Genomic DNA, 12,336 nt, shown 5'->3' with positions numbered 1-12,336 from the left:
TACAGGTGGAACAGTAAAATTAAATTAGTAGTTGTACTGCAAACCTTGTAGCTAATTTTGATGTCTGTAGGATGGAGAAAGTGTACCTACTGAGGAAAATACATATGACCCAGATGCTCCATCTACATCTGGAAAAGGATCTGGTAAATCCCAGAGTTGCAATGAAACAGAAGGTACGTGTCAGTATGGTGGCTTAACTGTAGAAATGTAAAAATCACAGTATTTTGTTGCTGAAACCATGTGTTCTTTGATAGGTAACTGTCAAGGCTGATTCCCCACTCTGGCACTTTTAGTGCAGAAGGTCGGGGCCCGCAAGACTTCTAAAAATGACTGCTGGCCACTCCAGGCTTGTATTAAACTCCCAAGGTTACAGCTTCTCTCTGACCTTGGATGGGTAGATGCTGCCACTACCCAAATGCAAAACTCCCTTTTTACTCAGGAAGGCGCACTTGGGAATTCCTCCGTGTGGGGTACTCTCAAGCCCTTTCATGCCCCCCTCTGGGGAAGAGCTGAGAAAGAAAACAAAGGAAATAAGCTGTTTCCACCAGCTAATTAAACAACATGTACACAAACCTGTTAGGACACAAAAAAATACAATCTTGTTCTTAAAAAGAGTAAATTTTATTAAAAACAAAAAGAAAGAAAATACATCTGGAACTTAGGCTATTGCTAGATTTAAAAAAAGCAAATATAATAAGTATCAAGAATGGTTTTCTTGAGATCCAGCTTAAAGGTTACAAGCAAAACAAAAGCATCTGGGGTTAACACAGAGGAGTCCACAAACCCATAAGAAAAAAAGAGGTAAACCTAATCGTATCTTTCTAGACATTTTCTGATCTACTTACATACCTGGCGTTTCAAATTGAGTAGTTTTAGGTATGATCTGTGATTTCCATACCTGGTTCACAGCTTTTTACAGCATAGCTTCAGCCCTGTTTTGCTCTGTCCCCTCTCTCCTGAGAACAACAGACAGCCAAAAGGGAAGTCTTGTTTCAATTTTAAAAAGTTCTCGCCTTCCCATTGGCCCTTTTGGCCAGGTGCCCACTCACTTCCCTTTACCTATGCAGACTTTTTAACCCTTTACAGGTAAAGCAAGTAGAGAACAGCTATTAACAGGGATTTTACAGCTAACTGGCTGGCTGGGTGTCCATAAAAGGTAGCTCCCCCCACCCCCTTCATTTATCACAGTGACTTTTAAAAACAGTTTACAGTTTGCACAATTAGAGAATGTAAGTATGAAATGGTTGTTCTCCATCATATCCAGGCTTGCCATTGCACCGGTGGGTGCCCTGTATCTCCAAGAGGCAGGCTCAGTCAATCATGGGGAGGAATTGGGAGAATTATGGGGGTATCAGCAACAACAATTGCAATTCCATCTGCACGACCAGCAGTATTTTAGACCTGCCTTAAACACCAACACACACTGATTCATCAGGATGTGTTATAAATCTGTTCTGATTCTCTTCAACCAGGAGAAACGACAGATGGGGTCAGTAAATCCGTCCATCGGGTCTTCGCTTCCATGCTTGGGGAAAATGAAGATGAGGAGGAAGAAGAGGAAGAGGAGGAGGAAGATGAAGAAACCCCTGAGCAACCCACAGCAGGAGATGTTTTTGTATTGGAGATGGTGCTTAATCGAGAGACCAAAAAAATGATGAAAGCAAGTATTTGCATTTTAAAATTTTCATGTAGTCTGCATGATACCACTGAAGCACAGTGAATAAATGTTGTCTGTAGCATCATTTTAGAGACATGATGCTAATATTTGAAAACTTAACTGAAAATGTTATACATGATGTCTCCTGATCCCTTTTAACTGTTTGATTTGTTTACATGTCTGTATATTTTAAAAGATTCCTGCTGGTCCCTGAGTCAGTTTGTTGACTGCGCTTTATATAAGCTTCCTTCGGCTGTCATTGAGATCTGTCATGCTTGGGTTTTGAGCTCCATGTGCACTTACCATCCTCAGGTTTTGGTTTAACTGAACTGTTTTTGTTGCAGTAAGATTTCACCTAAGTCACAAATTCAGCTGAAGAGTCCTCCTCTTTTATCCCGGCGTGGGGCTGCTCATATAAGGGCACTTGGTTAAAGAATAGGGGAGTAATTTTTAGTTTTTCTATAATTAGATTTTAAACTTTTATAAATGGATGTGGGATTACACGGCAAGCTACCAAAATTAGTTCTGACAGTTTTATTAGTTGTAGTTCAGTGCTACTGAAACAAATAATAGTTTCCCATAGTTCTCAAATTTAAATAGTTTATATTTGTTTAACAAAAATTACAGATGTGATTGATTCCTCTTGAATTTGGGCATAATAGAATAGGGCTGGCATTTGAGCAGTCCAAAAATAATTGGACAATTGACCAGTCAAATATTGTCAAGTAAAGCCAAAAATGGTCACATATTTTAGAGCACTAATTTATTAGAATAGTTACAAAAAAAGAGTAAGGCTTTAGAATCTTAAGTGGGCTTACCCTTAGATGCTTATGCCTAATTACAACCAAGTTACTTAACTGACTTATTTTAACTCCGGAAAATGCAAAACACAATGAAATGTGGTAATAATAAAAGAAAGAATGACACCATGATGTAATCTAAAAGGTAGGCCACCGCCTACATCAGGGCATTCTTGCTAGAGTATTTGACAATGTTTGACCCTGGTGAAATAATAAGCAGTCAATTTGATATTGTTTGACTGGTCAGCTGATCAGCTTGCCAAACCTATTATGGTATATTTATATTTGTTTCTGTTATAATCTTTCAATTTAGGAGAAAAGGCCTCGCAGTAAACTTCCTCGAGCCCTGAGAGGACTCATGGGAGAAGCCAACATTAGGTTTGCTCGAGGGGAACATGAGGAAGCTATACTGATGTGCATGGAAATCATAAGACAAGGTACTTCAATATTTCATGGGAGTGTGTGAGACTTAAATCTTATTCCTTTTGATGGCTGGTATATTAATCTGGAATTTATAGTATTCATCAAGGAAACTGTAAAAATTAACTGTGTTGCTTCATTTAATATCAAATACTGCAGCATAAAGAACTGGTCTATTTGTAAATGGTCAAATCATTAATTTGGTATTAGGAATACTCTTAGCTCATCTTTAAGCATTCTCTCTCTCTCTCTGTTGTTTGTAAAAAGAAATTAAGACCCTGATCCTGCAAAGACTTATGCCCTTGCTTAGCTTTAAGTACTTAAGTGCCATTGACTTTGCAGAATTGGGGTCTAAATGGGTTGTAGAAATAGTTTGCTGTATGGATAAAATACTGTGTAAGATTTAGTCAATTTGTTTAATTACACATAAGATGAACTTGGAGATTGTCTGAAAGTTTCTTTGTTTCAACAAATTAATTGAATATTTCATATACTTCTACTGTGCATTATTTGCAGAATCCTAAATTATTTTATTTCAGGTTGGTTAAAAGTTAATTATTTTATTTCAGGTTGGTTAATGAGTATTTTTGTCTTTAATAGCTCCTCTTGCTTATGAGCCATTTTCTACTCTTGCCATGATCTATGAAGACCAAGGTGATATGGAGAAATCATTGCAATTTGAGTTGATTGCAGCTCATTTAAACCCTAGTGACACTGAGGAGTGGGTTAGACTGGCAGAAATGTCACTAGAGCAGGACAATATTAAACAGGCCATATTTTGCTATTCAAAAGGTAATGTAATGACTATTTTACTATTCCTTTGTACTTGTGGTAATTTTATTTGATAATGTAATGATAATCATTTGATTTGCTTTAGCTATCCCGTTCCGTTTTCTGTTCGCTGAGACTGTGGTAACATTGTTTAAAACTGATTTGATCTTTGTGTATAGGCATGTCTCATTCTACAAGGTCTGAGAGTTTTTCCTTCTTATTAAAAGTGTATGGGAATATTAGAAGTCTATGGATGATTGAGCAACCCCTTTTGCTGTGTTTGGGAGAAGATAAACATCATAAATTTATATATTTGAAAGCATTACATTAGTAGCTAATGTACATACTAGAGAAGTCTATTGGATTTGGAGTATTATAGGAGATCTTTCCTCAGGCTGCAAATATTGTTTTCTGTACTATTTTTCTTATCTTCTAAGATGATACTGACACTTGTCACGGGTTTTATCATGTATGATTCAGGTGGATAGTCAAGCAAGCATAGTGAGTCCAGACTTGCATTTGTCTAAGCTATGTACAGTACTGACTACTTGTGGTTATTGTCGTAGCTCTAAAGTATGACCCTACCAATGTCCGTTATCTGTGGGAGAGATCAAGCTTGTATGAGCAGATGGGAGACCATAAAATGGCAATGGATGGCTATAGACGTATCTTAAATCTTCTGTCCCCTTTTGATGGAGAACGCTTTATGCAGTTGGCCAGGGACATGGCGAAGTAAGTTCTTTTGCCAATAGCATGACTTGATTTTCCAAGATTGAAAGAAATCTGATTAATTTAAGCTTATTCCCTTTGCCCTTTAGAAAAATCATTGGGAATTTCTTCTTGTGACTTCTACAGCCTTTAAAATAATGCTCTTTCTGCAGAACCTAGTTAGTTCAGGAGTCATGCCTGAAATCAGGAACTGAAGCAGTTTCTGAACAGTATTACATATCCAATAATTAGTGCTGAAATCAACTGTTTGATTTATTCAGCAAGTCAGTTACTGCTTTGTGTGCCTCAGTTTTCTCATCTGCAAAACAGGCTGAGAATAACTTATTTCATCTCACAGAGGCCCAGCGAGGCTAATTCTTTAATAATTTAAAGCCCTTTGAGATCCGTGGACGGGAGGTGGTATATGTATGCAAATTAGTGTTGTAACAATATTAGAGTTTCAGCTGAGAGTACCTTAATACAATAAAGCCTGCTAACTTGGTTACGGGACACGGGGGAAGGGGTGGAGGAGAGAGAGAAGGCAAGAGAAAGCGATTTATTGGGTTTTTAAAAAGTTAACATGTAAGAGAAAAACTAATGATAAAAATCAGTCAAATGGTAAAAAATTATCACAAGGTTGAAAAATCTGTTCTTTTTTACTTAAGAAAATCCTGACTTGCTCTAATAAAAATCCTCATAAGGAGGAGAAGACAAATAAAAGGGACACGGGAACGTGTTAAAAATCCATACAATTTTTTGGGTGAATCTTAGTTGACTAATTTTCATAATATAGCATTGAAAATTATCACTAATATCTCATACCCATATTTTTATAGGAGTTACTATGAAGCCAATGATGTCACCTCTGCTATTGAGATAATGGAGGAAGCCTTTACTAAACATCAGAGCCTCATCTCCATGGAAGATATTAATATAGCAGCTGAACTGTATATCTCCAACAAACAGTATGACAAAGCTATGGCGGTATGACAATGAAATGCTTTTGTGTCAGGTTTAACCGTTCTGTGCCCTTTAGAGGGGCAGATTTTATCTTGAAGATTTTGAGCAATATAGTTTTTCCAGTTTTGTGATAGTTCAGCAAGTCTAATACTTTAATATTCATTACTCCAGTCTGTCAGTAAATTAGCATTGAAATTGATTAGTTTGATTTAATCGGTAAGAGGCAACAGAAGATTTGTATGTTGTTTCTTGGGGAAGATTTTAAAAATGTGATTTTCTTCTCCTTAGATGTATTGATCTGGGTAACCTGATGAAGCCAAACAGTCACGATCTGTGTGTCTGTGACACATCAGCACAGATCATTCATAGTTTAGGGCAAGAAGGGAACATTAGATCATCTTTATGACCTATAATACATTACAGGCCATTACACCCAGTTGTTCTTTTGTTGAGCCCAATAAGTTATGCTTTAGTCAAAGACACCCAGTTTCAATCTGAAGACCTCACAACTTGAAGAATACACCACTCCCCTCAATATTTTTTTAAATGGCTAATCACTCACTGTTAAAAATTTATTTCTAATTTGAATATGTTAGGCTTCAGCTTCATGCCATTGGTTCTTGTTATGCCTTTCCCCACTTGATGAAAGAGCCTGTTAGTAGCTGTAATTTTTTTCCCATGAAAGTATTTAAACACTGTAATCAAGGCATCTCTTCTTTTGGTAAGCTAAACAGTTTGAGCGCTTCTCTGTCTCTGACTGGTAAGGCATTTTCTCCAGCCCTTGAGTCATTTTTTTGGCTCTTTTCTTCAACTTCTCTGGTTTTCCAAGATTCTTTTTAAAATGTGGAAACCAGAATTGTATACATTATACCAGCATCAGTCTCACCTATGCCATATGCAGAGGTGAAATCACCTTCCTGCTCATTACTTCTCTATGGAAGTCTAAATATTTTAAATCAAGACATTAACATATGGTCTATTAACATATGGTCCAGACTCTGGGGGGAAAAAAAATTGAAAAACCCTATATTAACTCTTTTTTGCATGGGTTAGTCCAGCAATGACCATGTTGTGAAGCTGTTTACCTAGAACAGTTATTTTATGTTGATTTTATTGTTTCTAACAGGACATGAATTGCTCTTCCATTTTTAGGTTATTACGGATTTTTCAGGAATTGTAGTTTCAAAGAAAGTGACTGAACAAGGCCCTTCTGAGGAGAATAAAGGTAACTGGCAAACAAGCAGCTAGTACGATGCCATGTATACCAGTATCTCCCTTGTAGTGCATGTTCTTTTGAGCTATTCAATACTTCTAGATTTTTCTTGAAAAGTTCTTCATTGTTGTAGGTGACACATGGTCTATTAAACTTTTTATAGTAAATTAATTTTGCTCATGAAAGCCAGTTGGCCACTTTGATGTGGTGACTCATTAAACCCATGGGCTGCTGTCTAGGTTATAATATAATAGGTGGCTAGTTAAATTGCTAAAACTCCCACTGAGGTTTTCAGATCAGATTATTTACTTTTCTTAGATAAATAGCTTTTGAAAAACACTAATTTAATAGCATCTTGACTCAAATATCTGTCTTTATACTAAATGAGATAAAACTAATTATATTCTTTTTAAACCCTACCTGTGCAATTACAAATTCAATTTTGGTTTATGCAGATATATAAATACTAGTTTGGGATCATAAATTTGCTTCCACATGAAAGCCATTGCTTGGTTCTGAAAATGTTTGTCTGCTGTGCTTTTAAGTGGTTTATCAAGCTGAAAAATTATTATTTTTAAATAAATAAAAAAACTAGCTCAGGCCAGTAGTATTTGTCTGTGGCTGACCAGTTGGTTTAGCAGTGAAGTCCAAACCCAGTGCAAATATAAGACCTAGTCCTGTGCTCCTTTTTCAGGCAAAACTCCTGAAAAATCTTCTCACTACTAAACATAAATGAGGAGCAAAACTATTACGAATCAAAAAATAAATGCAGTTTATTATGTCATGCCAAATCACATAGTTATTAGGACAAACCTATACAATCCACTAGAAGCTTACTTTCCCTTTTTCCTTTCTCAACTTTTTAAAGCCCTTGTCACTGTGCCATCTTTTACAAAGAGGCTTGTAACTACTTTTCAGTAATTAACAAAAAGCTACTAATCAAATGTAGACACCAAATTAAATAGTTTTGGATTCACTGAAAACTGCTAAAGTGTTTAATCTGATTTTTGTTTCCTGTCAGACATGAAAGATGTAGTGGCTGTTGTGGAAATTCAGGAGAGTCAAGTGGCAGTGATCGACTACCAAGATTTTCCAGCTGAGGCCAGCGCTGTTTGTAAGCAATTTAATTCTGAATCTAGTGTAAAGGTGTAACCTGATCATGGTCAGTATTCAGCTTTTGAAAGTCTGGGCAACAGTGAAGGTTTCTGACAGCAGGGATGTTGGATTTAGTCTAGAAAAGATTCTTGATCTGCCTTTCTTCCTTGGTTGAAAATTACTGCCTCCTACCCAGTCCACCTTCAGATTTTAAAAAGACCCAGTTTCCAGAAATTATCCACTTTGAAACTGCTGTTTTATCATGATTTTAAAACATTTATCAGCAACTGAATAATGATAATGATTATACTTGGCATGTATATAGTGCTTTATTTGTTCAAAGAAATGTAAACATTGACTAATCCTCACAACTGTTACTTATAGGTCCTGGAAGTGTGTATTGTTAGTGGTTGTGTATTAGAAGTGAAATGGAGTTGATTGTAAACCTGAGGAGTCTGTGAATGTGTTTGGGGTTCATGTTGACTGATGGTGAGGCATGTTAGGTTGGTTCAGATTTGGTGAGTTCCTTGACATTTAGTGATTGATTGCGTTTACAGGAAGTACATTTGAGCAACCATAAACCCAAATTAATGAACTTTCAGTGTGGGATTTCTATACGATTTAGTAGTTAGTTAACAAGAGTAACCTCTTTGACATGAACAGCATACTTGCCATTCTCTCTAAATTATACCTACAAAGCCTGCAATAAGGAGAGTTCTGTAGGTATGTGCTATGTGTGTTACAAAATGCAGAAAGAGTCAGTCCCTGTTCTTATAGGGCTTATGGTCTAATGTGAAAAAGTAGCATATGCGGGACTACAGTTCATGTGATAGTAAAGGAGCTGGGGACACTAAGTAGGTCAGTATAGGAAGGCTTTGTGAATGAAGAGCGTTTGAAGGAGGAGAGGGAGGGCACTAAGGACTCTGTGGTGCTGAGTATATCCTGCAAGGTTCAGAGCACCTTCAACTACTGCTGAAGTCAGTAAAAATTGATGGCACTTTGCAGGATCAGATGCTTAGGTCACAGGGAGTAGGAAGTTGGTTCAAACATCAGGGTAAGCAAGAAAGAAATGAATCAGTTAGGGCCTGATCTAACACTCATTGAATCAATAGAAAGATTTCCATTGACTTTTGAGGAGCTGAATCAGGACCGGAGAAGTGTAACAGGCAAGAGGATATAATAGAAAGGTGTTGAGGATGTGGTGTCATTGTTAAAAGCTGTGGTTTCAGAACTAAGTGTTGTCTTTTGTAGCTGAAGATAAAGTTAGCTGCTCTATACCTGATGGAGTTCCAATTGACATCACAGTAAAACTAATGGTGTGCCTGGTTCACCTGAACATTCTGGAGCCACTCAGTGTAAGTAAAAACTAATACATAGATAAATATGGGGTAATTTTGGTTAATCATGTAATGCGTCATTTTCACTTTCTCATGAGCAAGGACTTCCATTTGCCACTGTGGTTTTAACTGTTCATTTTCTAAAAATGACCACAAAGCTAGGAAGGTCATCACAACAGCACTACAGGAGGCTTGTAGGATGGATTTTAAAAATCATAATTATAGTATAGACTCAAGCCTTCTCACACACCATCCTGATGGAGATCTTTACAAGGGTGTTTGGATGTGAAGTTTTCCTTTTCTCTATCACAGCCAAAATAAGGAACCTATCCTGAAATTCTAATCTCATTTTTTCCCTTTGAAATCACATAAAAATGAAGGGTTCAAGTTTCAGGATGGACCACTTATGCATATTGTTTCAGATGTTGAATAGAAAATGTAAATATTCCATTGCCCTCTCCAATATAAAGTGGGTTAGTACAGTAATTGTGTATGTGTGTGGCTTGACTTAGTATTTCATTTTTACTTGTTTTTTATTTTTTGGGGGGAAAAGCCTCTTTTGACTACTCTAGTGGAGCAAAATCCAGAGGATATGGGGGACTTGTACCTGGATGTTGCAGAGGCGTTTTTGGATGTTGGAGAATACAATTCAGCACTACCACTCTTGAGTGCCTTAGTTTGTTCTGAAAGATATAACTTGGCAGTAGTTTGGCTCCGGCATGCAGGTAAGCAGTATTGCAATGTTGTTAACACTTCTGACTAAAGAGTAGAAACTCATTTCCATATGATGCTAATAACATTCTGGTGACATTAGTGCTGTAAAGGCCTGAAACTGATAGGTGCTTTTGCACTGACCACCATCATCTCCTGTTGACCTCTTAGGCCATTAGCTAAGAATGTCTGAACATCGGATAGAGAGTTCATATGATAAATTGTCATAAGTGTCTACCATGCTGTAGTTACGATTAGAGTGTATCACATTTATCCTTGTGGTGGAAGGTTTTCTTTTATGGCGGTCCTCTTCAAGTGTATCCAAAAATGTTCAGATTGATTGAAACAATTTCAACATAAATATTTAGTCTTAGCAGTGAAGACCATTGTTCATCTTTCTGTTTGTGGTGATTGCAGAAACATGGTTTTGTGTTTTTTCTCTTAAGATTCTGCAGATTAAATGACACTGTTATTCCTCAGGCACAAGATACCGTATTGTGTGTTACTATTTTAGTAATATGTGCTCAGTGTAGTTCATTTGTAGAGCACAACAAAAGCCTGTGTGTGATACAGAACTAGTCTAGTTTGTTGAAAATAGGCACAGTCTCACTTCTGTCATATAAGTGTATTGTATTTGTTGGTATTTATTTCTAGAGTGTCTAAAAGCCTTGGGATATATGGAGCGTGCTGCAGAGAGCTATGCGAAAGTTGTTGATCTTGCCCCGTTGCATTTGGATGCAAGAATTTCACTTTCTACACTTCAGCAGCAGCTGGGCCGGCCTGAGAAAGCTTTGGAGGCTCTGGAACCAATGTATGATCCAGATACTTTGGCACAAGATGCTAATGCTGCCCAGCAGGTAGGTGAAATGTTATATAATGTGATTTTTTTTTTTCTTCTTCTGTGTCTTGACTCTTGTGTCCACAGTTTTGGTGTACATAATTCTGTTATGGCAAGAATGTATTGCTAAATGCATTTCTTTGGTAAATTTCCTCCATGGCATTTGGAGTGATTTTGTATACTCTGTAAAGAAACATTGTAATTTTAATGCTGGTAAAAGATGCCAGCTTGGCAATACTGGAGACTGTGGTCTCTCTATCTACAGCACAGGTCACAATGGGGGGTTGTGGTGAAACATTCTCTACTGTGCTCCAGAGGGACCACTGCTAGGGTCAAGAGGGTATCTCACTCTACATGTCTATTAATCCCAACTCCCAGTATGTAAATTCTGACTCTGATTTTTGTGTGCTGTATGACCACCTGTCCAATAGGAACTGGACTAAAGACCAGTCACTTCACATCAGCTGTCCAGCAGAATCAGATGTTAACTTTTGTCTACTACTGATCTGATTGTAAGTGTGACATAGTTGATAGGTTCTGTATCCCATTTCCAATAGCTCCTCCATCAAATAAGAGCTATATAGATTTTCTTCTAAATTTAAGTGATGAAACAAAACAACTATTATCTGAGGGAAGTTTTGATTTTCCCATGCTGTCATTAAGATTTTAATACAGTTTTCTAAATATTGTTGTTTTCTTTTTTGGTACTAATACTATACTAGCAGCCAGAAAAGTAATGTTTATAAAAACACTAAGTGTAGGTAGTGGTAGTTTATGACTTAATTAACTCTGCTCAATGTTATCTAGGAATTAAAGTTATTGCTCCATCGTTCAACGCTGTTGTATTCTCAAGGCAAAATGTACGGTTATGTGGACACTTTACTTACCATGCTAGCAATGCTATTAAAGGTAAGTTAATTCTTGTAGCCAAGCTTTACTGGATGGGACAGACATGTCCTGTTTAAGCCAAAGGATAAAAGTACTCAAAAGTATTAGAAATCTATAGAAATAATTGTAAACTGATGTCTTATATATGAAATATCATAGTTTAATATGCTTTATCATCATCTGGTGTACCTGAGTCTTTCAGAGGTGCTCCCATCAAAGCCACTAGGTACCTTTTCAGAATTAGGCCATTAATTTGTAATCAAAATAATGCTCTATTCTGTAAAAGGAGAACTTCTATTGTATGCGTTAAACTACTGATATGCCTTCTTTACAGATACTGCCTATTTGTATATGACCTGTTTTTATTTGTATTTTCTCACAAGTGTCTGCATATGTTATGTTAAATGAAATGCACACTGGGGTCTTTACTGGATGATTTCAAGATTGTTTCAGGTTCTATATTATTCCTGACTATGCATAGAACAATCAGAACATAGAATCACTTTTTAATGTTTGTGGTAGATAGTATTGTGTTTCGCGTATAGCTACCGTAAATTACACAGGCCACATAAATAAGATGATTTAAAGTTAAATTATTTAAATAACTATCCTTTTACACTTGTTGTCCATATCCTAACAAAAACTATTTTTAGGTAGAATTTACTTAGTTTGCAAGTTGTTGTTGCTTTTTGTTTGTTTGAGTTTTGTTATATTCAGAGTTCCATTTTCCCAAAATTGTTACAGTTTGGGGTCACAGTCACTGTACCAATTGGTTAGTTGACTGTCCACCTGTTTCTAAAATCTTGATACTGGTAGCATGGTATCTTTTTTATTATGCCTCTATGAAAGAAGTTTTGACTCGACTATAGACAGAAGTCTACCAACCTTTATAAAAATTCAACTCCTCTGGAGAGCTTTTATCCTTCTCTTTTGGTTAA

At 36.7% G+C, this 12,336-nt stretch overlaps 1 protein-coding gene across 3 annotated transcripts in view; it reads left to right on the top strand.

Annotated features, from left to right (window-relative positions):
- GTF3C3 (general transcription factor IIIC subunit 3) overlaps positions 1-12,336 on the top strand; it is a 30,933-nt gene that overhangs the window by 3,627 nt on the left and 14,970 nt on the right. Inside the window, exons 2-14 of one of the 3 annotated variants that reach the window (XR_012154347.1) lie at positions 71-173; positions 1,473-1,660; positions 2,771-2,894; positions 3,478-3,669; positions 4,215-4,380; positions 5,193-5,340; positions 6,469-6,541; positions 7,551-7,643; positions 8,876-8,979; positions 9,515-9,686; positions 10,327-10,529; positions 10,942-11,022; positions 11,318-11,407. Coding sequence is in view for 2 of the 3 variants with exons in the window: in XM_073306285.1 (XP_073162386.1) it covers positions 71-173; positions 1,473-1,660; positions 2,771-2,894; positions 3,478-3,669; positions 4,215-4,380; positions 5,193-5,340; positions 6,469-6,541; positions 7,551-7,643; positions 8,876-8,979; positions 9,515-9,686; positions 10,327-10,529; positions 11,318-11,419 (1,668 nt within the window). In the remaining variant the exon portion in view is untranslated. Of the gene's footprint in view, positions 1-70; positions 174-1,472; positions 1,661-2,770; positions 2,895-3,477; positions 3,670-4,214; positions 4,381-5,192; positions 5,341-6,468; positions 6,542-7,550; positions 7,644-8,875; positions 8,980-9,514; positions 9,687-10,326; positions 10,534-10,941; positions 11,023-11,317; positions 11,420-12,336 lie in introns of those variants that run through there. The other 2 variants (XM_073306285.1, XM_073306286.1) reach the window with 2 other exon arrangements.

The sequence above is a fragment of the Lepidochelys kempii genome, chromosome 11 (assembly GCF_965140265.1).
Source record: "Lepidochelys kempii isolate rLepKem1 chromosome 11, rLepKem1.hap2, whole genome shotgun sequence".
In the NCBI taxonomy this organism is placed as follows: domain Eukaryota; kingdom Metazoa; phylum Chordata; order Testudines; family Cheloniidae; genus Lepidochelys; species Lepidochelys kempii.
This window is presented reverse-complemented; position numbering and strand designations above follow the sequence as displayed.